The sequence below is a fragment of the Vidua chalybeata genome, chromosome 7 (genome assembly GCF_026979565.1).
Source record: "Vidua chalybeata isolate OUT-0048 chromosome 7, bVidCha1 merged haplotype, whole genome shotgun sequence".
Taxonomy (NCBI): domain Eukaryota; kingdom Metazoa; phylum Chordata; class Aves; order Passeriformes; family Viduidae; genus Vidua; species Vidua chalybeata.
The window spans coordinates 1,574,797-1,602,194 of record NC_071536.1 but is presented as its reverse complement, the minus strand read 5'-3'; the positions used below and the strand labels follow the sequence as shown (position 1 = coordinate 1,602,194).

At 45.1% G+C, this 27,398-nt stretch overlaps 1 protein-coding gene across 2 annotated transcripts; it reads left to right on the top strand.

Annotated features, from left to right (window-relative positions):
- The first annotated feature begins 1,055 nt into the window (after positions 1-1,055).
- TRAF3IP1 (TRAF3 interacting protein 1) lies at positions 1,056-27,251 on the top strand. Of its 2 annotated transcripts, none has more exons than XM_053948297.1 (15): positions 1,056-1,253; positions 1,808-1,876; positions 3,196-3,357; positions 4,221-4,361; positions 4,506-4,958; positions 5,617-5,694; positions 10,153-10,228; positions 12,163-12,240; positions 13,964-14,042; positions 14,283-14,366; positions 14,684-14,795; positions 15,323-15,359; positions 15,880-15,956; positions 26,110-26,333; positions 26,771-27,251. In XM_053948297.1, exons 1-15 carry the CDS (start codon positions 1,131-1,133, stop codon positions 26,934-26,936), a joined length of 1,959 nt encoding a protein of 652 aa, XP_053804272.1. In that variant the 5' UTR covers positions 1,056-1,130; the 3' UTR covers positions 26,937-27,251. The 2 variants fall into 2 exon arrangements, with proteins under 2 accessions (XP_053804272.1, XP_053804271.1); XM_053948296.1 differs by having other exon boundaries at positions 12,163-12,261.
- The last annotated feature ends 147 nt before the right edge of the window (positions 27,252-27,398 follow it).

The following is a 27,398-nucleotide window of genomic DNA, read 5'->3' as shown; positions in this document are numbered from 1 at the left end:
TTTGGGGGTTTTGGAGCTGTTTCCAGAGGTTTTGGGGCTGTTTCCGAGAGTTTGGAGCTGTTTCTGGGGGTTTATGGCTCTTTTTGGGGCTGTTTCCAAGGGTTTGGGGCTGTTTCTGCAGTTTTGGGGCCATTTCCAGGGATTCTGGGGCTGTTTATGGGGGGTTTGGGGTTGTTTCCAGGGGTTTTGGGGCTGTTTTCGGGGATTCTGGAACTGTTTTCATCGTTTTTAAGACTGTTTCTGGAGTTTTGGGGGCTGTTTCCAGGGATTTTAAGGTTGTTTCCAGGGTTTTGGGGACTGTTTTCATCATTTTTAAGGCTGTTTCCGGCTGTTTCCAGGGTTTTGGGAACTGTTTTTGGGAAATTTGGAGATGTTTTCATAGTTTTTAAGACTGTTTCCAGGGGTTTTGGGGTGTTTTCGGGGAATTTGGAGCTGTTTTCATAGTTTTTAAGGCTGTTTCTGGCGGTTTTGGGGCTGTTTCCAGGGTTTTGGGGACTGCTTTCATCGTTTTTAAGGCTGTTTCCGGAGGTTTTGGGGCTATTTTCGGGGATTCTGGGGCTGTTTTCATAGTTCTTAAGGTTGTTTCCGGAGGTTTTGGGGCTGTTTCCAGGTTTTTGGGGACTGTTTTAATCGTTTTAAAGGCTGTTCCCAGGGGTTTTGGGGCTGTTTCCAGGGTTTTGGGGACCGTTTTCATAGTTTTTAAGGCTGTTTCCGGAGGTTTTGGGGCTGTTTTCGTGGATTTTAGGGTTGTTTCCAGGGTTTTGGGGACTGCTTTCATCGTTTTTAAGGCTGTTTCCGGGGATTTGGGGGCTGTCTCCAGCGATTTTAGGGTTGTTTCCAGGGCTTTGGGGACTGCTTTCATCGTTTTTAAGGCTGTTTCCGGCGTTTTTGGGGCTGTTTCCGGGGATTTTGGAGCTGTTTTCACCGTTTTTAAGGCCGTTTGGGGGCTGTTTCCCGGGTTTTTATCCCCTGAGGGCGGAGCGGGCCGGGCCGGTTGCTATGGCCGCGGCGCCCCTTAGCAACGGGCGGCGCGCGGGGCACGCCGGGAGCGCGGGGCCGGGGGCGGGCGGGCCCCGCCGCGATCCCGGTTCGAGCCCCAGCCCGGCCCGGCCCGGCCCGGCCCCGCCGCGATGAACGAGGCGGTGTCGCGGCAAACGCGGGAGACCCTGGGCCAGGTGATCCGCAAGCCGCCGCTCACCGACGCGCTGCTGAGCAAGCCGCCCTTCCGCTACCTGCACGACCTGATCTGCGAGGTGGGTGCGTGTGGGTGGGACACCCGGGGGCACCTCGGGGCTGCCCCGGCGCTGTGGGGCGTGCCCGGAGCGTTGTGTGAATCACGGCGTTTTTGGGGCGCTGGGTGAGTTTGGGGGTGGGAAAGGCACGTGTGGCGGTAGGAAAGGGGGTCACGCCTGCAGAGGCAGGGTTAGGTGGGGTTTTGGGGGGGGGAGTTCTGCCCGGTGAGGGTGGGGATGGCACAGGGTGCCCGGAGAAGCTGTGGCTGCGCCTGGAAGTGTCCCAGGTTGGACACTGGGGCTTGGAGCAGCCTGGGATAGTGAAGTATCAGAGAATCCCAGAATCCTTGAGGTTTGGAAAAGGCCCCCGAGATCTCTGAGTCCAGCCTGTGCCCCGTGCCCACCGTGTCACCACTGAGTGCCGCGTCCAGGCCTTCCTTGGGCACCTCCAGGGATGGGAGCTGCACTCCAATGCCTGGCCACCCTTTCCGTGAAGAATACATTTCCTGCTGCCACACAGGATTTACTGAGCAGAGGCTTTAAATGTTCTTGACTTACCCCATTCTGTTTTTTAGGTGATCAGAGTGACAGGTTTTCTGAAAGGACTTTACACGGATTTCGAGTTGAAGTCAGATAATGTCAAGGTGGGCATGGGACTTCCTTATTTATTTAGCTTTCAGTGTTTTTTTGCAACTTGCCACAGGGTTCTTTTGGTCTTTTTTGTGTTCAGCACCAAGGAGCTGTTGTTATTTTTGTGAAGAAGTTGTAAAAGTTCCTGCCTGTGGGTTATAATATGCTTTCCATGGAGTGAACACCTATAGATCTGTGTCCAAACTTCTGGTTTTAAAGAGTCTTGTGGTCTCTCAAGAGAATCCATGGCCCTTAACTTATTGCTCTGTGTATTTGTGTGTATGTACAAATACATATATAAATACGGTATATAGATATATACATTAAATATCTGTGTTTAATATCCCAGGACTCACCTGTCTTGGATATACATTCCACAGTAGCTTTATTGCAGTATAAAACTGGCTGATTACTGAAAGAGGAGGTTAATATTATTACTGAAAACTCCTTAAGTCCAAGGGTGACTTTACTCTCTGTTTGCTGCTTTCCACTGATTTTTGGCTGAGCTGATGCCGAGTTCCCCAACTCCCAGTCCGATTTGGGAGCTCTGGTTGCTGATTCCTGGCAAACAAAGCAGTGTTTGTGTGTTGCCACTTAGGCAGCTGATCCCATGGTGTTTGTTTAATGTAGCAACTGGAGTGTGAGCTCTGACTTCTCATCCCTCCAGCCAGTTCTTGCACGTTTTAGTCACTGATTAATGTGTGTGTTTATTTCTGTGACTGCTCCTTCTGCTGTCAGGATAGCTAAAATTAAGTCATTTATAACTGAATTGTTGGGTTTTTTGATAGTGTCCTTGTTGACCCAAAAAAAGCAGATTTCCAGCAGCTCCTGAGCAGGTCTTCGTTGCATCTACATGCTGCTATGTCTCTGAGAATTTGTTTCACAAATTTTGTTCACAGCCCATAAGTCCATGGGGTTTTCCAGAGCTCGGGCAGAGGAAATCAAAATCCTGGAGTGTGGGAGAAAATGTCTCAGCCTTAAGTTCCTCTTCCCGAAACTGGTCAGGATGAAGACTCGGCTGCTTCCTTACTGTGATCTCTCTTGTAGAAGATCAGGAGAGTAATTTTTATCTGAGTAATCAACAGGAGAGAGCTGTAAGGAGGACTGAAATCATGAAGATTACTTAATTGTGAGGACTTCTGTGAAATTTCACTTGGCTTTACTTTGTTTATTTGATCTTTTATTTTTTACTTCTGATTTTATGTAATCACTGGAAGACATAATTTCTGTTGAAGGGCAGTTGGGGCAGGTTGTTTGTAAAGTATAATTGTAAAACTAAAGCAAACATGATAGTTGTGGAGATAAAAGTTTCTCTTAATTGCTCTTTTACCAGGATAAGGATTCCAAAATCAACTTCCTTCAGAAGGCCATCGATGCTGTTGTGATGGTGACAGGAGAGCCACTGTCAGTGAAACCAGCACGAGTTGTGGCTGGACACGAGCCTGAGAAAACCAATGAATTCCTTCAGGCAATTGGGAGGTGTTGCTTAAATAAGGTAGGACAGAATTATACAGGTTTTATGCACACAGGGGACAGGAGCAGAGGGAACAGCCTCAGGCTGTGCCAGGGGAGGCTCAGGCTGGACAGCAGCAGGAATTTCCCCATGGAAAGGGTGCTCAGGCCTTGGCAGGGGCTGCCCAGGGAGGTTTGGAGTGCCCATCCCTGCAGGTGCCCAAGGAACACTTGGACGTGGCACTCAGAGCTCAGGGCTGGTGACAAGGTGGGCACCAGTCACAGCTTGGACTCGATGACCTTGGAGGTCTTGTCCAACCCAAATGATTCCTTAGTAATGCCTTAATTACCCCTCTACTGTCATTAATTGCACAGTAGAAACATTTTGTCACCTCTTAATAACAATAACATCAGGTAGAGAGTTCATGATCTTTAGCAAGAGTTTGAGCCAGCTTCCCACACAAATGCATTCTGAATAGTAAGGATTTTATTGTTCACTGTTGTTCACCTTATTTGTTTGTCTTTAACAACATTTATTAGATTTGAAGCACAAAATGAAGCTTCAAAACCTTTAACATTTTGGGATACAGATGCATGACTTAAACAACCTTACTTACTCACTTACTCACCTTTGGCTTTATCTCCTTTCAGTCAAATCTCTTAATCATGGAATGAAAGTCATTTCTCCAGTGTGCTTTTTTTGATTACGGAAATACAATAATGGCAAAACTTGATAACTGGTTAAAAACAACTGCAGGAGCTGTTCTTACACTGAATTATTGCATTCTTTCACAGAATTATTATGTTTTTACACTGAATTGTTACAACCTTAACATAATAATTACTACATTAATTATTTAATGAAATAATTTACTCATTTCAGTGGTGTTTTTCTGTTCCTTTAAGTTGTCCAGTGATGCTGCTGTAAAAAGGGTCTTGGCTGGGGAAAAAGCTGATGCTAAAGGGAAACCTCCACCCTCTAAACCTCGAGACAAAGAAAGCAGAGAGCCCAAAGCAGAAGAACAAAAAAGCCATAAGGATAAAGAGGTAGCATTTGCATTTTGGGGGAGGTACTGGGGTACCATGATTTATTTGTTTGGGGTATTTTTAGTATTTTTGTGTTTGTAGAGCCACTGTGTGATTGAGTTGCCATATGTTGGAATTAATTTTTAGTGTTTGCTTTTTCTTCAGAGCAGAAGAGACACTGAAATTAAAGACAGGAGCTCCAGCAGAGACAGAAAACCCAAAGGAGATTTGAAGGAGAGCAGAGAAGGAGAAAAGGAGAGGGATAAACAGAAGAATAATGAAGAGAGACACAAAGAAACTGAAAGAGACACCTCAAAGGAAGGAGAAAAACAAGAGAGGGAAAGAGGCAAAAGCAGAACGACCAAGCAAGGAAGGGAAACAGAAAAAAACAAAGGAAAAGGAGACCCAGAGCGAGGAGACGACCTCAGGAATGCTAAAGGACAGGAAAGAGAGAAAAGACATGAAGGAGGAAGAGAAAAGGACAGGCTGAAAGGAAGAGACAAAGATAAGGCCAGAGACAGAGAAGGAGAGAAAGACAGAGAGAGAAGAAGAGATTGGGACAGAGAAGAAAATGGGGAACATCTCAGGGAACATGGAAAGGAGAAAGCAGAGAAAAAGGTAATTGAAATGTTACTTTGGGGAAGAACTTTACCCATGCTGTGGTTGGGATTGTGTTTCCTCCATTGGTCTTCCATGTTTGTATTCCTGATCATTCAGCAGGAAGGGACCTTGTTCCAAACCCCTGCCATGGACAGGGACACCTTCCACTGTCCCAGGCTGCTCCAAGCCCCAGTGTCCAACCTGGCCTTGGACACTGCCAGGGATCCAGGGGCAGCCACAGCTGCTCTGGGCACCCTGTGCCAGGGCCTGCCCACCCTCCCAGGGAACAATTCCTGCCCAGTATCCCATCCATCCCTGCCCTGTGGCAGTGGGAAGCCATTCCCTGTGTCCTGTCACTCCAGGCCCTTACCCAAGTCCCTCTCCATCTTTCTTGCTGGCTCCCTTCAGGTGCTGGAGGGCCTTCTCAGAGTTGGAACTGAATGGTCTTTAAGGTCCCTTCCTACCCAAACCATCTAGGATTCCTGGATATTCTAAAGATTACAGGCCCTAAAGTGCCCCAAGAGCCACCTCTTCATTGCCTTTCATTTTGTTACTCTTCTATTTCTACTTCCTCAAAATACTTCCTATTCTGCCTTTCTTGTCTGTTGGTAGAAATTCAGGATTGATGGGCACCAAAATGCTTCTCTTGAATCTAAACCAGTTCATTTCTTTCCAGCCCTCAGATTCTGAAGAATCCATGCATAGAAAACCACAGAGGCCAACTAAAGACAGCAAGTGCCAGCCAGACACTGAGGTTAGTAGTGGAGGAGGAAGGAATAACCAAAGTGTTAACCAAAGTGTTGCATTTTGATTTGGGAATCTGCTCAAAAACAATGTAGGGTTGAAAAGTGGGTAAGTAGCAAGTTTTAGGGCTGGGAAATACATGAAGTAGACGCTTCCCTGGGTTTTTTGGTTGTTTATTTATTAAAAAAATTCTCTGAGCTTGGACCAAAAAAATAATCTACTCCATTTATTTCATTTTGCAGTTTTTATTTCTTTGTATTCATATCTTGGACACTTCTTAGGATCACAGACTGGTTTGGGTTGGGAAGAACCTTAGAGCTCATCTCTTCCAACCCCCTGCCATGAGTTTTCTTTATTCCTGAGACTCTTTCCTGGAAAGCTGATAGGGTTTTTGTATTTGTTTTTGAATTTTAGCAGAAGTTACTGTTTTGGAAAGAAAATGAGTCCAGTGTTGTTTCAGGGTCCATGGTTTGCAGCTGGAAGAGCAGCTCAGTGCCTCTGTGCAGGAGCTGCTGCTTGTGTCACCATTGTGCCTCCATCTGCTGCTTCCTGATGACCTGAGGCAGTTTGGGGAATTATGGAGCCACGTGGCCAAATGTTTAAAGAGGGAGACTTCAGTAAATGAGCCTAAAGCAGCACAGGCTGAGGAAAAACCAGCAGGATCCCAACTCTAGCAGGAGTCTCTGGGCCCACTGTCATTATTGTGTCTTCCCCGTGAGATGACAAATTTATGGCTCTTCCTTGACTCCCGTCCATCCAAACTCTTTAAGTTATTGGCACTGGGAGGGAGAGCTTATAAAATAAGTTTTTTTTTTTTTTTTTAGCCTCCAGCAAATACTCATGGCCAAGTCAAACTTCCTGCAAATTTGGTCTCTAATGGAAATTCTGAGCCTCATCCCAAACTCTCATTGTGCTCTTGGGCACCACAATAATGCAGCGGGGCAGTAAAGTTTCATTTCCCCTCCTAAGTGCTTTTGGGAGGGATTCCAAAGCTTTGGAATCATTACCTGAAATCCAAGTGACATTCCTGCTTCTGCCTGCTTGTGTAACAGCAGAGGCTGCTTGTTTCTGAGATGATGAAAACACAAACTTGAGAGCAGAGCATGGCAAATGGCATCATTTTAAAGCTGTGGCAGGGAGAGATGACATAAAAACGTGCCTAGTGAATTTTGGGAGCTGAGATAGCTGCACAAAGTGATTTAGAGGAAATTCCAGCAGGAAATCATTGGAAATTGCATCCCATGGACTTGATCTTCATGGGGTTGATCTTCTGGTCCTCTCAGGAGTTTCCCAGCCTTTATTTCCAGGGATTTACCCCAATTTAACCACTGTGGCTCCACCTGAGTCACATGGCAGGGAAACAAATGTATTCAAAAGAAGGCAAACAACTTGGTGCGCACATGAAGGATTGATTATGAATCGTGTTTTGTGGTCTCTGCTGCAGAATTAATAAATCTTCAGCATCTCTCTGTAGCTTTTTATATGTATTTTTTCTATAGATAGTTACAGAATATATCTGTTCACTATAATAGAAGTGAAACAGTTTGAGGCAGTACCCAACAAGTCAGCCTCTGTTTTTTTTTCCCCCCTCAGGATTAACCTTTTTACTGCATTTACTTTAGAGAACAGATCAATTTAGAGGTTTTTTTTTTTAGTGTTCTACATGTACAGGAAGCTGTCACTTCAAGTTTAGTCCCTGACTTTGCTTAATGAAATTTTCTCTATTCATGCAAATCTCAGTTTTTTTGCTGCTAATTATTGAAGCCAGCTTTCAAATCTACTTAAGGCTGACCTTTTTCTTTTTGTAATTTAAATGTAATTTTTCTGTTGCTAAAGAAACTCTTTGTGTTACCCAGTGTGCAGTAGTCATCACATGGGTATCCATAATTTTCTGGAGCTAGAAGAAAGCAGGGATAAGTAGGAATTAAGAGACATTTGGCTACCACATGGCAATCAGAAGCTGCCTCAAGGCTGGCTCTTGCATCCCGCAGTTTGGGATCAGGGTGGAGTCGTGTTCTGTTCACTCTCAGTCCATCTCAGGGAGAAATCTTATTTAAAATGGCCTTTTGGACCTTCTAAATAATGAAGATCATTATTATTTAGACTTGACAAGAGGTGGGGGAGGTCATAGAGCATCTGGTGCTGGAAGTGGCTGCAGAACAGGTAAATCATTTCCCCCTGAGGCCAAACACCTTGGAAAAGTCTCTTCCATGTTTCCCATGGCAGCTGGAGCTCTTGGCTAAAACATTCTGTAATATCCTGTCATTTCTGGCCACTTGCAGAATGGGTTTGAATTTGCCCTGCAAACTCTATTGCTCTGGAAGTGGTCACTTAAAGCAGCCTCTAAGTCCTGCCTAATGAACTTCTGTTCCTCTTGGAACTTAGGTTATGTAATGAAACTGTGGAATTAAAAAAAGGACAGCAGAGAGAATCACTTCATGGAAATCTGCAGGATGTGGCTAAAATATTTCTGTTCTGGAGCTGGGAATGTCCCTCTCTCTTTGGTATCACTACATCAGAAATCCATCATTTAAACTGCTTTAAAACCAGAGATTTTCCTCATCTCTCTGTGTTTGAGTTTTAATTTGCAGGATCTAATACCAATAGAACATCATCTTGAGAGACTTTAGGTAAGGAAAAGAGAATTGATTGCTATTTTCCTAATAAGTCTTATCAGCACAGCACTCAAACTGGCCTTAGTAAGTGGAGGTCTTTCCTTGTATGTGGTTTTACTTATATAAAATTGTACCTGCGTGTTTTCTGTTGTAGAGATGGAAAGATACCTCCTGGCACTGTGGATTTAATGAGAAGAAAAGTACTGTGGAGGGTTGATGGAATGAAATTGCTTAATTCTTATTCTTAATAATTCTTATTTATTCTTAATTAATTCTTATTTATTATTAGAGACTTAATTCTTATTTATTATTAGAGACTTAATTCTTATTTATTATTAGAGAACCATCAGCAGAGCTGATGAATTGGAGGGGGGAATCACAGTGCCTTATTTTATAATGAGCTCTGAAACACCAGCAAACATTTGCTTCTGTCTCGGTGTGAAATTTGGCCTCTTTAAAGGTTAATAATGAGGACAAATCAGCAGCCTGGATAGTTTGCAGAAGGCTCTGGATCCTCTCCATGTGGAAACATAATTACTCAGGACTGGGAAGGGTGCATGCATCCATCAAGGATTCTGCTGTAATGTGTTTTTCCAGGATGGTGTGAGATGAAGTGCAATATTTCCCTTTAATGGCTCCGGTGGCTGCTTTTCAAAGTCTTGGAGGGGAATAACCTCTTTTATCTCCCTTTGGAAAGTGCCCCAATCATAAATATTGCGGGCTTTCTGTTTTTGTGTGCTGCCATAGTGAGTAAACGTCAGCTTTCACCCTGCACCTGCTGCCAGGCTGCACATGTGGCTCCACAAAATTCTGCTTGTAGCCACATAAATAAATGACCAAATCCCTTCTTGCAGCAGCCTCAGCACCTACTGGCAGCTCCCTCCCCACCTGTGCTAATAATGACCTCACCCAGAGAGCTGCTGGGCTGCAGTGTGCCAGATGTGCTCCTGGTGGGGTAAGAGCTTTCTTTTCCCTCCTTCCCCAGAGTTGGGCTTGTGGATGTTATTATGGAGAATTAAAGTTAAGATGAACCACTTCAAGATTGGAATTCTGTCTGGTTTTCCTTAGAACATGCCAGAATTTGTAAAGAGGAAAAACTCTTCCTTCTGGTGGAAGGTTTCCCTGCCCAGGACAGGGGGTGGAAGGTGATGAGCTTTAAGGTCTCTTCTACTCAAACCATTCTTTGATGGCATAAAAATGGCAGAATTTATGATTCTCAGGTTATCAATATGGAATTTTGGAGGTTTTTTCCAACCTTAATGATGGTTAACAGGGCTGACAAAAAATCTTGGATGAAAACTGCAAAAAAAAAAAAAAAGCACATAAGGAAGGAGATCCTGGGAGGTGCTAAATGTATTTCAGAATTTGGGATATTAGGCAGGATTTTTATCCAGGGAAGTTGCCATTTAAGAAACAGTATGTGCAAGCCTGGTAGCAACAACTTTTTAAATCCTTGCTTCTCTTTTGGAATGAATGCAGCAGGTTGAAGAGGAGCTATGTATCTGATGCAGCTGAAACACAGAGGTGATTGTAGGAATCGTCCTCCTTTTAATAACCTTTTTATTCCACAAGGGTGGATACTCTTAGTTCCCATTTGGAAGTTGTTTTTCCATCCAATATGTTCATATGAAAGAAAATAGCTGGCATTTATCCAGGAAAAAATATCCACAGGCTGTGAGGGAAATACAACGTAAATGTGTGCATCAATTCTTAGGTCAGTATTTGCTTGTATAATACTTAGAAAAGCAACACAAGGAAGTAAATTTTAAAGTAGATATAATGACATAATATTTAGATCTACTGTTATATAAATTTCTGGTCTTTTATTGTTTTGTTTTGTTTTGTTTTTCCAGAATGAAACTCCTGCAAGGATATCAAAGCAGCCTCCAGCAAAAGCATCAAGGCATCGCTCCAAGCCCGGAGGAGAAGGTAACCACAGGGAGGATATTGTTATTTCTATCAAATATGCTGGAGGGTTATTGACTAGGAATAGCAGAAATACTTAAATATCCCTGTTATTGTCAGGGTTTGGTTTGTACTCCCAGCCTGCATTTGTGAATCCAAGAGGAAATTTTCCTGCCTGGATTTGGGATATAGGAAGCGAGATTCAGTTCAGTTTGCTCTCATTCCCCATGCACAGTTGCAGATAGAAATTTAGCCTGCTTTTGGTAATTTCTGTGTAATTACTCTCTAAATGAGCTTTTGGACTTGTCTGCAACTATTTCTGACATTTAACATTTGTTAAATGTTTACAGCAGAGCAAAGTGAAGGTTGAAATGGTTTTAATTTGGTTTAATAGACAGTTGGTCCAGGCTTTCCAAATAAATTATTTCTCTGTGGAGGTGCTTCCTTGCAATTATGTCACCAACATTTGTAGTTCAACCTTTAAATACTGTATTTAACACTGACTGGAAAGTGAATTGTCTTCAGAATATCCCAAATATTGCACATCAGGAGGAAAAGAATCTTAGCTTAGCACTGCCATCTCTTTGTGTAGGAAAACAAGAGGAGGAGCCTGGAGAAACTCCTGGATAAAGAATAAAAGTGGCTTGTACCCAGAGCTCAGACAAGCAGCAGTGGAACTGCAATTTCTGTCTGTATTTCAGTGCCTTTCCCCCTCCTCTTATTTCAGTGATTGGTCCTAATTGCCTTTCAGTGCTTTGTGCCCCTGGTATTTTAATTCTAAAGGAGAAGTCACTGTACACAAATCACTTTAATGTCTCTGTTCAGAAGATTCAGTGACACCTGTGAATTGATGCCTGTTAAAAACAGCCAGTTCTGGTTAAAAATTGGTGCTGTTTAGACTAATGAAAATCTTAATGCACTTAATTTTCCAATTTCATTATTATTAATTTATATAAAAAGATCATGTGTTGCTGGATGTCTTCCCAAGCTCCCACTTTTTTTTTTTTTTTTTTTTGGATTTCTGTTTTAGGTTTCCATGTGTCTGAGGCAAAATACTGGAGTTATATCAGTCCTGCTTTCAGGATAATGAATAACTCTGTTTGGGCACCTTAAATACGTTGGAAAAGTCCTGGCACTTGGGATCTGAATGTGTGTTAATTTAGGAGCATCATTCAAATTGGTGCTAGAAAATTGAAATTTTTATGTCACATCTCCTGTGCTGTGAAGTCTGAGTAATTTGGCAGCTGAAAAATCCCTGTCTGGATTCCATTAAAACTGCAGCCTTATTTTACCGCTTAGTGATCCTTAGCTGATCCTATAACTTCTTTTAGTTGCCAAAATTTCAGTATTTGTTTTATATGGCACTGAACTGCAAGGACCTGACACACCCCATTTATGGGATTGTACCTTCAAAACCAGAATCCAGTTTTCCTGATAAATTTAATACAGGGAATGACTTTAGGATGAGTATTTTAAGATACTCCTCTTTCTCTGATGCAGCACTCAAATTTTAGTTTATCAGAGCCAGGAATATTTTGGGGCATTACCCCTCTTTCTTTTCTGACACAGTGGGCTTGCCATAGGTGAATAACCCAGCGTGTAGGAAAACTTTCTGGAGCTGTGCTGATGCATGTTGCACACCGGTGATGATGATCAGGACTTTCTATTTTATCTTCTATTAATTGGAAATGAATCAATGTACAACAGGAGGGAATGCCTCTTCTCTGTGGGCAGATAAATTATAGAGGTTTATACTGAATATTTCATCTTTCAGGAGTTCAATCAGCACTCATTTAGAAAGTCTTTGTGCACCTTGAATGTGATTTATTGACGCTGAAGAGGGTTTATTAAACTAGAGTAGCCTTTAAAGAAGTCCTAGCAGGTATTTAGCATGGCTTTTTATTTTGAATTTTTATTGGCTCTTAGGTTTCATTTGACTATAAACTGGTTTGTTACAGGAGCTGTGGACACGAAGAGTGTGGCAGATGGGATTTCAGAGGATGGTGCTGCTGAGCTGCAGGAGAAAAATGAACCAGGTCTTGCAGAAAAACAAAAGGGTAGGGAAAGTTAAAGTGTGACTGCCATGGAAAGCCCAGCTGGAGTGTCTGGGTCAAATCCATGCAGCTAGATGATGTAAGGAGGGTGATTTGCACTTAATCTAAGTGCTGCCATGTGTTTTAATCACATCTGATTCATTTTCTGCCTTGAAAAATGTCCATCCCCTGATAAAGCAATTGCTTTTATTTTCTTTTTTCCTATTCTTCTGTTTTCCAAGAGGCAAATGCTGCACCTGAATCCCTTGGTGACTTGTTCTCTGGAAGAAGGGAATCTTTGCACGTTGCTTTTTTGTACAACTATTTGGAAGTCTCAGCATTTGCATTTTACAGGATTCCAGAGGAAAATTCCATCCCTGCATTCTTTCTTAGTCCTCCATTTCCCCCCCAAGCTGGATGTAGCTCCCAAGACATGGATGTGTATCCAGCTACAACACACATGGAGCCATGGAAGCAAAGTGCAGGAGGAGGAGCTGAAATTGCAGCAAAAAGCTGCATTTTTGTTCTCTCCAGCTGCAGATGCTTGAGCCAGTTGGGAGGATGGATCCCATGGATGTGGGAGGTGTTCCCAGCCCACCTTTGGCCTCCAGGGCCTCGTGGCTGTGGCAGCCTAATGAAATATGGATGGATGGCCAAGACATTTGTGTGACCTTCCCCAGCTGGGAGAACTTCCGTGCGAATTCCCTTTCATCTCTCGGAGCTGTCTTGCCCAGAATGCATCTGGGAAATAAATTATGTTATAATTGGGATGGATGTAAGAGGAGTACCCCCAGGTTCATTATGGATTTGGACTGGATCCCCATGTGTGGTGTAAGAACTAAATATTCAGGATCAGAAGAATAATGAATGTTGGAAAAGATGTCCAAAATCATCAGGTCCAACCTTTACCATCGAGCTCAACCTTTATTTTATTGGTTGATCTTGTTTTTCAGCTTTATTCACTAAGGCACTGTAAACCCCTCATTTTTTAGGTTCAGGACCTTTAAGATCCAAATCCAAGGCATTCCATGAGCCCAGGATTATAAAACATTTTTTATTAGCTGAAGTAAACTGATTTTCCTGGATCTTCTAGAGCATTATTTCTGTCTGCTTCAGTTACATTTTGTTGCAGAGCAACGAGGCCCTGTATCCTAATTATCCTGGCCCTGGGAGTAGTTCCCAGGTTCTGGATGTAATTCCTGTTGTGTGCTTCATGCCTAACTTGATCAGATTGCAGAATAAATAGAACTTTTCTGAAAAATCAGTCTGTTTGGTATTTACAGATTAATTTGCCACAGGCTCAGTAACATTACAGTGACAAAAGAAACGTTGAAAATGTTTAACAGAAAAAAAGTTATTTTTAATAAATCAATTAATGATTTCTTCTTCTCTAATGCTTTTTTGCCTTTTCTGTGATGTATTACAGAATTTTTGAACATAATTGGTCTGAGTTTAGATGCTTTGAGTAGACTTCAGTCAAGGAGTAGCCACGACCTCAACCAAGAATCCCAGTAGGGGAAGATAAGAGGTTAAAGGAAACAAAAGCATTGAGTGAGATAATGTAATTTTCACAGAGCGGGAAATTTCACAATATTAAGAAACTTATAAAAATGAAGAAATTTAACTGTTTTTTTCAGTGCAGTGCTAAGATTCCAAATACTGTCATAAAAACCTGAGGTTTTCCTAGCCCAGCTAAGCCCTAGTTTTATATGGTTTTGTTTAATAGAAAGAGAAGCAGAGAACGCTCCTGACAAGCCTGAAAATGGGGAAGTACCTCCTGATGTCCCACCTCAGCCTGCCCAAAGGTGTGTTTCCATCCTTTCTTCCCTTCTCAATCCATAAACTGCTCCCATGGAATGTTACTAAAATTTTTGAGGAGAAGATTGCATTTCCTCTCTCCATCCCATAAGGATGGTGTTACGGATAAGCTGAACTTGCTTTTCACTTAGAATGTTTGAATTTTTTTTTGTTTTTGCTCAGCAAAGGGCTTGTGTTGCTGTGTCACTTGTGAACATGATTTTTCTCCATTCCCGCTGTTCTTCCAGGCGGATTCCCCGTCCCGGCAGCGCGAGGCCGGCACCTCCACGAGTGAAACGTCAGGAGAGCACCGAGCTCTTAATCCCAGAAAGGTGAGGGAAGAGGGAGATGCAGAGGGGGGTGTTCCTTGGAGCACACCCTTCCCAGCTCCTCTGGCATCACCAGTTTGGGATGGTCACCTCATGGTGGGAACATGTGGAGTTCCCATCCCTGCAGTGTCCAGGGAAGGCCTGGATGTGGCACTCAGTGCTGTGAGTGGGGATTGCTCACAGGTTGGACTTGAAAAGCTTTTCCAGCCTCAGTGATTCTGGGATTCTGGGATCTTTTGATGGCTTTTAGTTGAGTTTAGTTTGTTCTGGACAGATCTCAGTATTTCCGTTCATTCCCCTCTTCCTTGTGTCCCTGACAGGAGCGGCAGCGCTAAAACGGCCCCGACCGTGCTCAGGGAGCAGCAGGTTTCTGATGAGGAGGACGAGCAGTTCGTGGTGGAGGCAGCAGAGGCCCTGCCAGAGATGCCAAAGGTCTGTTCCTGCTGCAGCTGACTGAACCTTTTTCCCTATTTTGGACATTTTGAAAAGTCTAGCCTGGAGAGGAGGAGACTCCAGGGAGAGCTCAGAGCCCCTTCCAGGGCCCAAAGGGGCTCCAGGAGAGCTGGAGAGGGACTGGGGACAAGGCATGGAGGGACAGGACACAGGGAATGGCTTCCCACTGTCAAAGGGCAGGAATGGATGGAATATTGGGAAGGAATTCCCAGCTGGGAGGGTGGGTAGGGGCTGGACTGTAATTCCCAGAGCAGCTGTGGCTGCCCCTGGATCCCTGGCAGTGCCCAAGGCCAGGTTGGATGGGGCTTGGAGCAACCTGGGACAGTGGGAGGTGTCCCTGCCCATGGCAGGGGTGGGATGAGATGAACTTTGAGGTCCCTTCCCACCCAAACCATTCCACGATTCCCTGACTTGTTGAAATATCCTCCAGCTGAATATTTTTGAATAGTTCCATATTACAGCAATGCCAACTTTTTGCAACTAAAGCTCTCTTCCTGCATGTGTAGGAGCCAGAAGTGGAGCTGGTTGAGGATCAAAAGCATGGTACGTTTGCTTTTATGTATATTTATACACATCTAGAATCAACCCCTGGGTTTAAACCAAATGCTCAACACTTAAAGTGCTGAACAGAGCAGTAAAATCCCTCCTGAGGGAAGGAGTTTGCAACATTTGCAGGAAAACCAGCTTATTTACCCAGGCTTGTTTTCCTGTGCAGCTGGATTTACAACTGTGATAAGGACACATTTTCTATGCATCCTCAATGTCAGCAGGATTTAAAATTCTGCATAAAGCTCATAAATTAACGTTTCTTCAAGTGTCAGGTACAGCTTGTCAGCTCCGAGATACGAGGTTGGATTTAAAGACAAGTTCTAGAAAAGCTTGGGAGAAAAAAGGTCAAGTAACAAATACATTGTGTGTCAGTGTTTAAAATACAAAGTAAAATGCTGTTTATGTTCTAAAATTTGTCTGCATTAAAAAGAACAGTTGGCTTTTATTTGTTTTCTGAATGTTTAAAACTGTTAAGTGTCCATCAGTGCTTAGAAAAATCCTGTTTTTTCAACAGGTGGGCTGGTGAAAAGAATCCTAGAAACAAAGAAGGATTATGAGGCATCACAGAAATCATCACAGACCACAGAGAGGGTGAGGTGGCAATGGCCTTCAAAGAACTGGGAGATGAGATGTTGCAATTGTGACCTTTTTCTGTGCTTTAAATGTGTTTTATTCCATCTGTGATCAAGCTTTTCTCTGTCATGTCTTGTCTTGTTTATGTAGTTTCTTCCACGGTTGAGAAGGGGAGGGTAGGTTTTGTTTTTGGTGGGTTTTGTAGGGGTTTCTTGTTGTTTTTTATCACTTAGAAAGTGTGTGGGAAGGATCTAGTAGTGAACACAAACCAGAAGCAAAAGCTTGAGCCCCCCACATTTGAGTGTCTTCCTGTTGCAACAGAGAGCTCTGGCTTTGTCTGTCTTGCAGAGCTCCTGGTATGGGAGGCAGCAAAGGCACAGAGATGGACTCTGATCCCATGGAAAGTTTCTAAATCCATTTTGGTGTGCTGGGGAGAGGCACTGAGGCACTGCAGTGATAAAAGTCTCACAAAATTAGACAAGTACATGATGTTTGGGGGAGGTGAATGCATTCCATGAGCTCTTATATCTTCCAATCACATTTATTTTAATCTCAATTCAGTATTGTAGGGTTTTCCTACGTGTATGCTTTTCAGGAATGGTCTGTAGTGTTTGGTCTGTCAGCTGTTCACAGAGCTCTGTGAAATCAGTGGTGTCTCCTGAAGACTCTTGAAGCAGACTCCCGTCTGCCTCTTTTGGCTTTACTTTCTTTTCTAGCACGTTGAGAAAGTTGGGATGGCAGATCTGACTCTTGGGGGACTATCCTCCTTTCTGGAGTTTGGGATTGGCTGAGATCCAGGCCTGGAAGAAAATTCCTTTCATGTATTGCAAGGGCTGGGATTGATGAGCCCAGGTAGGGTTAGATGGGATATTGGGCAGCAATCCTGCCCTGTGAGGGTGGGCAGGCCCTGGCACAGGGTGCCCAGAGCAGCTGTGGCTGCCCCTGGATCCCTGGCAGTGTGCAAGGCCAGGCTGGATGGGGCTTGGAGCAGCCTGGCACAGTGGAAGGTGTCCCTGCCATGGCAGGGGGTGGGATGGATGCACTTTAAGGTCCCTCCCAGCCTAAATTCCTCTGGGATAATTCTACAACTGAAGAAACCGAACCCTTCTAGAAAGAGGATAACACCTTTAGATTGTTGCCCATAATCTGTTAGGAGTGATTTTAGCTTTACTCAACTTGCTGAATTGCATCCATTTGTTAGAAATGTGCTTCTTGTGGTGTCTGTGGTCTCTGAAACCCCTCTGGCTGCTTGGCATGAGTTTATCCAATGGGAAGATTTCTGCTTGGTGAAAATCTGCCTTTAGAGAATTGTTTGGAGACAAAGAAGGGTTCTGGGTTGATTCTGCTGTTTCTGCAGCAGCTCCAAAGCTCAGTCCTGAGCTGGCACTTGAGCCCAAGCCATGCAGCTGTCCCTGTTCCCGGGTTTATAACTAGATGGTGCTGTTGGATCATCAGTTCCCAGCTCAGTTTGGGAAGAGCATTAGGAATTCATGAATGCTGTCTCTCAGCACTCCCTCACCGTGGGCTGCCCTGTTTGGTGGTGTGTCCTGTCCAACACTGGGCATGGAACAGGATAATGGGGGAGGATTTACACAGTCACATGGATTTCAAGCTCAGGAAGCTTCCTCTGGTGCCTGTGCTAAATTTTCTGGTTGGCTTTTTTTCCTACTGAGAGTAACAAACTAAAACAGTCCCTTTTTAACCCCTTAAATATTTTTAAATGGCCAATTGTGACCCTCTACAATCACTGTTAGTCCCCTCGCTGGTTTTCAGCCCCTGAAACATTCACTCAGCACTTGTTTGGCTTTTGTTGCACTTTTGAAGCCCTGCTCTGCGTTAGCCATGCCGAGAATAGACAACTAATTCTGGAAAAAAACCTGCTGACTTCCTAGTCCATCACGTGGAAACCTGCCCAAACTCCTGGAATACCATGGGATTGCCTGGCCAAGCAACTGCTTGCTACTGCAGGAGGTTCCTCTGCTGCTCCTGCTTTTCAGAGTATGGTGTGGAAGTGGTTGGGATCCAGAGAGGAGTCTAGTTCTCCTGAAATTGTGATCCACAGAGAAGCGTGGTTTTCCTGGAATTGTGATCCAGAGAGGAGTGTGATTTGCCTGAAATTGTGATCCAGAGAGAAGTCTAGTTCTGAAATTGTGATCCAGAGAGGAGTGTGGTTCTCCTGAAATTGTGATTCACTGATAAGTGTGGTTTTCTTGAAATTGTGATCCAGAGATTTCCTGACAGTACAGTTGAAGGGAAAAGATGATTAAAAATGCTTGGAGTGTGTGACAGGCACTTGACAGTTCAGAAAACAAGAGCTAGAGACACAGTTGAATCCTGGGAAATGATTTTAGAGAATGGAGTTGCTGTGACAGTAAAAGTAAAAAAAAAAACAAAAAAAAAACCAAATTTCCAATGTGGAAGCATTCCTCTGGGACTGATTCTCTGTCTATTTAATTTGTTTTCAATCAAACTCTCCAGAAGTATCTTCTGCATCAGGATGCAACTGTATTCCAAACTCTTTTGTGCATCACAGAGTAAAATTAAGGGTGCTGCCATACTTTTGGAGTAAGGTATCCAAAAATCCAGGGAATACTTGAAACCATCTTCCTTCTGTCACTAGAATGTTCATCTTCCCTCATTTTATTAAACTTTTCAATACATCCAAAAGAAATTAAATGTTTTCCCACTTCTATTCATTAGTCTTTAGAGCCTTGATCTTCTGCCAGGTGGGAAAATGAAGAGGGAAAAATAGCAGGCTGAGTGCTGGAACTTTTGGTTAATCCATTATTAACTCTCAGCAAAAAAATGATCAGTGGATCCACCTGATTTATTGGGGATTAATCAACCAGAAATGAGGTGAAGTTGGTGGATTAATGCTTAATCCAAATGTAACGCTGGTGCCCTCTCAGGGATGTTTCACACCTTCCAGCTGCTGATGCCTGGGGAACATTTATTTATGTTAAAAACATTCCTCCAAAACCCTTTCTGTGCTGTGTTTCCCAAACATGCATTTGCTTTTTAAGGAGTTTTAATAAAGGAAAAGAAGGGAGAAGGAAAGAAAACTGGGACTTTCATCATCTAGGTTTTGCATGTGCAGAAACTTAAAACAATATACACAATTTTGAGGTCAAACAAAGAGGTCATTCTGGAAATACACAAGATTTTTGCTGCCTTGATTAGCTGTGTTCAGCCTAACAAATTCCTAAAAAAACTTCCTAAATGTATTTGTTTAGAATCTAAGCCTCTAATGTCAACCAGAGAAAGAAACAGATGTTCCATTTTGTATTCCACTTCATTTATTTGATGTGTGGAAAAACGTAGGCAGGTTATTAAATAGCTGAAGCAAGTGGGATAACAGAATTCCCATCTTTGCACTACCAAAAGGGCTTCAGAAAAGCAGCAGCTTGGAGGCTTCTGGGAGGAACAAGTGGTATTGAATAGCTCAGCACCTGGGCAATATTAACTTGAATTACCAGTGTGCTACATTATGCACTTCAGAGCTTAGGACAGATCTAATCAGTGCTGATTCTGTTTGTTTGAAGAGCTGCAGGTCACTGATTTTCACATTAATCCATCAGCTGCACATCTGGGTGTGCCCTCCAGTCCGTGCAGTGAATGTGCTGTGTTCAGCAGCTGGAGTCAGAAATGGCAGCATTTAGGTATTTGGAGGAGGCTCATCATTCTCACCACAGCATCCTGCCAGCCTGGTGTGTCCTCAGGAATGCTGACAGGGAGATGGAGGAGGAGTTACCCATGGAAGGGTTTTCACCTCTTTCACATCTCTGTTGATGGTGATGTGATGCTAATTCAGCAGGAAATCTCTGGTGCAAGCACACAGTTCCTCCGAAATAGGATTTTTAACCCAGCAGCTGAGAAGCACAGGAGCTCAGATGGAGGAAGTGTGTGCTCCAGGATCCTTACACACTGCTCCCAGCTCTCAGAGAACAAAAATGTGGCCCCCGAGCAGTTGTGCTGCAAGCTGTGAGCACAGGAACAGGGCTCTGGCCACTCTTGGGATAATCCTGGTGTCAGGGCTCCTTTGTGCCCCAAACCATGGAATTCCTGTCCTGTGGGTGCACTATAAATCCAAATGAGACAGCAGATGGATCTGTGGACACAAAGGATGTGTAAAAGTGCTGAGGCAGCTGTGGTTCTCCCCAGGAGAGGGTGCAGTGTGAAAAGGACACAGCACAGGGCCTGTCACATCTTTCAAGGTGCTGGGGCACAGCCTGGGGGGAGAGAAGTTGTTTAATACAAGGAGCAGGTTTATTGCAAGTCCTTTTTCACCAGGAAAGAGTGCTCTTTCGGCAGGAAGAGGTTCTGGACACAGGGAGTGTGAGGAGAGAGGGAAGGCTGGGCAGAACTGGCACCAGTGTGGCATCATGGGTGAATTAATGTCCTCTGCTATCACTAATTTCAGCTGGAATCATCTCCTGGCTTGTCTCCTCTGGCTCAGGATTCACGGGGCTGGAGCCCCTCTGCTCTGCTGCCAGGCTGGGAGAGCTGGAGGTGCTCACCTGGAGAGGAGAAGGCTCCAAGGGGATCTCAGAGCCCCTTGCAGGGCCTAAAGGGGCTCCAGGAGAGCTGGAGAGGGACTGGGGACAAGGGATGGAGGGACAGGACACAGGGAATGGCTTCCCACTGCCAGAGGGCAGGAATGGATGGGAGATTGGGCAGGAATTGTTCCCTGGGAGGATGGGCAGGCCCTGGCACAGGGTGCCCAGAGCAGCTGTGGCTGCCCCTGGATCCCTGGCAGTGTCCAAGGCCAGGTTGGACAGGGTTTGGAGCAGCCTGGGAGCTGGAAGGTGTCCCTGTCCATGGCAGGGGGTGGAATGGGATGGACTTTGAGGTCCCTTCCAAGTCAGACCATTCCATGATTCCATAATTTTGCTTTGTGTGCTGAATACTGCCCCAAATACAGGAGGTTTTGGGAACTGACTTCTCCCCAGGAAAGCAGGGTGGATGTGTGGGCTGGAGTGGGTGTTCATCGACAGGTGAAAAGTCCAGCTCTTTTTGGAAGGATCGAGTATGAACTCCAGTTAATGTGGAAAACCACCACCCTCCAAAAAAAAAGAGATTGAAAAAACTCTCTTGAAAGAGCCATTCTTTTATTTTCTTGTGGAGCCTTCCAGCTCAGGAGCAGGTCAGACTGACTGTGGGAAGTGCAGTGATAAAGAACATTGTGTCTCCAACTCCTTGGCCCGTGCCTGAACCCCATACCTGGCATCAGCAGAAAAAGCATCCTGTTCATTTGAAATGCTTTAACATTTACTGTTTCCCCCCTGGTTCTGTGAAATGGTTTCTTATGGGGATCCCTGGTGGATAGTTACAATCTACTTAAAACACAGACTCTGTAAAAACCAGGAAAAGAAAACACCCTTTATGATCAAAAAATATATTTCATACAATAAAAAAAGCACCCCACCTTGTTGGTTTTGCACTGGATATATCCCAGTTACTTGTCCAAAATGAAGTTTCTGCCCTGTTCTGTAGAAAGAGGTGGGGGAAAATGGTGGAGCTCAATAAAACTGTGATTACTTGGGTCTGTTTTCCTAGTGGGACATAATAATAGTGTTAAAAGGGACTGTAGAAACTATTGAAATGCTTGATGGATGCTTGTACTAATTTAATTGATATTTAAAAAACTTGTTAATTAAAAAAAAGAAACAAAGAGGAAGGTGTATAAAAGTAGGCAAATGCTGTTTCTTGAAATTCTGGTGGCTTCTGGAGCCTTGTTGATAATTTCCACCTTCTTGATTAAAAAAGAAAATTCCTGCTTTCAGATTTCTCAGGTCGCTGCACCCGAGTCCACCTTGTGTTCTGCTCACATTGAGGTAATGGGAAAAGCAGCCTTTTTCCCAGGAATCCAAAGTAAACATTTATCTTGGTGCCTTATGAAAAACACGAAGGAAAGGAAACGTGTTGGGCCTACAGAAGTGATCCAGCCTTTTACACGGGGATAATTTATTGATTCTGGGGCTGTTGTGAAAGGGGAGTTGGTTGAGGTGTAGGGCCTAATGAAAAAGCCTGGAACAATTCGGATTCAGGCATTTTGCTCCCGGCTGAAAATCTCCTGTTACGCCTTTGTGCAGAGTGAGCAAAGGTGGCACCCTGGGCTCGTACCGCCCACGTCGCTGGCTGCAGGAAACCATCTGCCATCATTCCAGAGGTTTTAACCCATAGCAGGAACTGTGGAGCTGGGAACAGGCACTAATGGATTTCTCTCCCCTTAATTATTTAAAATCAGCATGAGTTGGCAAAGCTTGAGAGTGTCACAGTGATAATTCTGAGCCTTGAGCTGCAGGATGTGAAATCGTGGCTGTCTCATCCCTGGAATGTCCCAGGCCAGCTTGGATGGGCTTGGAGCAACCTGGGATAGTGGAAGGTGTCCCTGCCCATGGTGTGGCTTGGAACTGGATGGGCTTTGAGGCTCCTTCCCACCCAAACCACTCTCAGATTCTGGGATCATTAGCACAGGTGTTAATGAGACAAAGAATTGATGGTGATTTTCAAGGTTTGAGCTGCTGTGTCTTCTGGTTGGGAAATCTTGGGAGGAAATTTTTCTTGGATTTTCCTGAAACTTGGGAGTTCTTATACCACTTCAATATCATATGTGTTTCAAGGACACTTCCTAATTTTTAAATTTCTTTTGGTTTTATTTTAAACAAGCCTATTGATGAACGTGAATGAATAATATCTACTAGATTTTTATTTCAAATAATGTTTAATAGATTTTTTTAGTGGTGTTATGTTTCAGTTCTTGCAATGCCAGTCTTCTCCAACCGTGGCAATCCTGTTATTCCATGACTGACTTTGGATTGCATAATACTTTCTCCTTTTAATCTCACTTTTGAAGTATTCAACTGCACAAAGAACATGCTGGAGTTACAGGGACACTGGAATTAATTTTCAGTATTTACTAATACACTTTAAGAAACTGATTCATGAAAAATATTCCAAATTTTTTTCTTTCACTTGAGCTTTTCAAGCAGCTGTGTATTTATTTTAGCCTGGAATACTTCAAATTGTGAGCTGGACCTGTGTTTGCAGACCTGTGTAGATCTGTATATAGATATATTCTGTATCTAAAGCATACTATTCTGGTTTGCTTCTTTACTGAATTGTGGGATTTTAATTTCTGTTTTATTTTTTATTTTGATCCTATACTTCCCTGTGGAGGCAAGTGGGGCTGCTTGGTCTGTCTGGGTATTGGAGAGGTCATGGCAGCATTACAAGGATGGGAAATAGAATCACAGAATCATTTGGGTTGGCAAAGATCTCCAAGGCCATCCAGTCCAGGCTGTGACTGATGCCCACCTTGTCACTAGCCCAGAGCACTGAGTGCCACATCCAGGTGTTCCCTGAACACCTCCAGGGATGGGCACTCCACACCACCCTGGGCAGCTCATTCCAATTCCTGACCACCCTTCCGATGGGTGCTGATGTCCACCCTGAGCCTGCCCTGGCCCAGCCCAAGGCCGTTCCCTCTCCTCCTGTCCCTGTTCCCTGGAGCAGAGCCCGACCCCCCCCACTGTCCCCTCCTGTCAGGAGCTGTGCAGAGCCACAAGGGCCCCCCTGAGCCTCCTTTTCTCCAGGCTGAGCCCCTTCCCAGCTCCCTCAGCCTCTCCTGGGACTCCAGCCCCTTCCCAGCTCCGTTCCCTGCCCTGGACACGCTCCAGCTCCTGGGTGTCCCTCTGGCCGGAGGGGCCTCAACAGGGCCAGCCCCGGGGACAGTCCCTGCCTGGGGCTGTGTCACACCGCGGCTGGCACAGCCCGGGGCCATCGGCCTCCTGCCCACCCGGGCTCGTGTTCAGCCCTGTCACCAACACTGCCGGGCCTTTTCCAGCTTCCCGGCTGCTCTTCCCTGAGCCTGCGGTGTCCCGCGGGGCTGTTGTGGCCCAAGGGCAGGACCTGGCCCTTGGCCTTGCTGACCCTCGGCCCATGGATCCCTCTGCAGAGCCTTCCTGCCCTCCAGCAGATCCACATCCCACCAGCTCCGTGTCTGCAGCTTCCATCCCCTCATCCTTGATAAAGATAAAAATATTAAACAGGACTGGGCCCAGTACTGAGCCCTGGGGAACCCCACTGGTGACCAATCCCAGCTGGACATGGCCCCATTCCCCACCCTTCTCTGGGCCAGGCCATCAGCCAGTTTTTATCCCTTGAGGAGTGCACTTCCCAAGCCACGGACTGCCAGCTTTTCCAGCAGAATGCCTTGGGAAACATCCCAAAACTTGGCATTTGGAAAATAGAAATGAAGCAAGTTTTCACACAACAACCCTCAGATAATGGATTGGCTGAGTCTTCTCCCTTCTGAGAGAGCTGGATGTGAAATAAATTCCTTATTTTTTGGCTGAGCCTTCAGATAATGGATGGCGGGGAGGAGAGTGGTGAGGGTTTGGAGCACTTAGGAGAGGAAAAACAAGGGAATGGGATGTCTTCCTGGGAAGCTCTTGGACCTGATACAGCTCTGCTGATGGACTGGAGGTGCTTGTCTGCACAGTTCACTTGCCAGCTCCGTGTGGAAAACGCAGTGCTGTGGATTGAACCTTCCCTCTGGCTTTGGTGGAGTACAGAGCAGGAAAAGGAGTAGAAAAAGAGTCAGGATAGAGAGAGAAGGGTTTGAAACGCTGTGAGATCGCAGCTCTTCCATCCTAAAGGACAGCAAAGGCATGGATGGTTCCAGAAAAGCCCTGAATCCTGTGGCTGGTGTGGTGTAATGGAACACCTGCTGCTGTGAGGGAGGCACGGCCTGAACAGGAGGGAACTCGGGGCTGTGTTGTTTTTAACAGCTCAGCCAGCTCTCGTGAGGTGACTTCAGCAGCATTTGTCACCTCAGCCCAGCTCCTAATGGAACCATGCAAACAGGAACTCCCAGGAGAGTCAGAAATGCAGCGTTCCCCACGCCGTGTGTGTGGCACAGCACGGGCAGCAGCCCCGAGCGAGGCTCAGCCTTCAGATCTTCGGCGAAGCCTTCTCCTCGCACACATCTGTCCGTGTCCCCAGTCCTCCAGCCAGCCCAGGGCTGCTGAAGTGTGCTTGGCAGGAGGCCCTGTAGCCTCCAAAAAGCCAGCTGAGCAAACAGCCCCAGCTCGCACAGGAAGCCAGGCAGTTGGGAGGAGGGCAGGAGGGGACAGCGGGGCGGGTTCCCCGTCCCAGCACTGCCACCTCTGCGTTTAGCAGGAATTGTGCCTAGGAATTGGCTCGCCCTCTGGTTGGGGTGGCAGGGAAAGGCCTTTCTAGTTGTTTGGCATAAAATAAACCAACAGAATTACTTTAAATAAACTCCACTTCAAGCTCTGTGTGTCTGGCTTTGGGGATTTGACCTGCAGGAGTGTTGGAAAGAAAGAAAAACGAGGTTGTTTTTTCTTCATGGAGGAGAAAATCCCAGTGGGCTTTTCCTTAATGGCTTTGCTGGAATAAGATTATTCCAGTGTATTAGCAGCGTGGCATCACTCTGCTCTTTTTACAGCATCCTTTTGCTCCTGCTGGCTTTGCCACTGGAGCAAGCTCTGAATTTGACTTGCAGTGAGCTGAGAGGCCTCAGGAGCTGCACCATGGAGACTCTGCTGGCTGCACATGAGGGAAGTTGCACAAGCCCAAATTCCTTTGGCGTAGTGGGGTTTATGGAGGCCACACCTGCAGCCTGTATGGTTTTACAGCCGTGAACAGGAGTGCAAGGCAGGGAGTAACCATGGCTGTTCTCGCTCTGAAGTGCTGTTGTTGGGAGCAGCATTAGGAGCTGGAAATCCAGATATGGACAGTGGAGGGAGAGAAGCATCTTGAAGGGGCTGATGCAGAGAACTCAGAGGAGGCCGTGCCCTGGAGCTGCCACACAGCAGCACAACTTGATGCTGCTTTCAAAGCTTGCCCAGAAAGCTGTGGCTGCCCCATCCCTGGAAGTGTCCCAAGCCAGGCTGGACAGGGCTTGGAGCAACCTGGGATAGTGAAAGGTGTCTCTGTCCGTGGCAGGGGGTGGGATGGGATGAGCTCTAAGGTCCCTTCCAACCCAAACCATTCTGTGATTCCACAATTCTTCTCTTCCATTTCAAACTGTCATAAACACTTCTCCAGCTCCTTCCCTGTTTGCAGTCTCCAAACATCCTTCGTTCAGCCTGCAGCAGCAGTCTTCCCTAATTCTGATGCTTTCCCTGTTTGTCCCTTCTGTTAGGAGAAGCCAGTTGTCTCAGAAGCATCCAGGAAGAGGGAGAGAGACTTGGTAGCCAAAGAAATCAAGAAGTTCCAGGGGTCCATTCAGACTGTGTGCCAGCATGTCTTCAGGCTGGGCAGGACGGTGGATTACATCCAGGAGGACATGGATGCCATGAGGAACGAGCTGCTGATGTGGCGCCAGGAGAACAGGGAGCACGCGGAGGCTTTGCGGAGGGAGCAGAGGTGAGTGGGGCCAGAGGCAGCTGGGCTTGTCTCTTGAGACAGGCTTTAGGGGCCCTTAAAACTTATAAACAACGTAAATATTGAATCCATGGCAGGAGTGCATTCCTAAATCCCAGCCTGCTCTTTGTGCCGTGGATTCATCGTGTTCTGGTGTGAGTGACAGTTGTTGAAACAGCTTCTGTGGCCTTACTTGTCTCGCACCAGAACATGAATCCATCGGAGCACCTTGGGATAGTGGAAGGTGTCCCTGCCCTTGGCAGGGGCTGGAACTGGGTGGGCTTTAAGGTCCTTTCCAACCCAAACCATCCTGGGATTCTGTGATTCCATGGAATACTTTGCAGACTTTCAGGTATTGAAATGTATTTTCTTGGAGGATTAAATAACCTGAAGCACCTTGAAAGTTTCCAACAACATCACATTCCTTGTGTCTCTTCCAGCATCACAGACAGCACTCTGGAACCACTAAAAGCTGAGCTGGCTGAACTGGAGCAGCTGATTAAAGACCAGCAAGACAAGATCTGTGCTGTAAAAGCAAATACTTTAAGGAACGACGAAAAAATCCAGAGGATGATTCTTAGCATAAACGTGTCTTCAAGAAGGTGAAGAAGATGGAAAAGAAATTAAAGAGCCTTAGGACTCACTGACTGACATTGCTACCAAAAAACCAAAACCCAAATAGCAGACATGCCTTGTTCAGATATAGAATGTTTAGGGACCAGAACCCTAAAAATGTTACAAAAAACTCTGTTATTGCATTGATTTTTAGATGTTGATATTATGCAGGATAAAATGATATTCATTTGAATGCTAAAGTTGCAGAGCTGTTAAAAGAACTTGTTTGTTTGTTTGTTTAAGGATAAAATGATATCCACTTGAATGCTCAAGTTGCAGAGCTATTAAAAGAACTTGTTTGTTTAACTGTGAGCTGCCGTTTCTCACTTTCAGAGCCCCCTTTCCCTCCCTGGCCATGTCTCCTTTCCTCTCCTTATTTCCCCTGAATTCCCTCCGAACACACTGTCCTGATAAGTGGGTATTAAAGAATTATTTTTTCCCCTTAAATGTTCC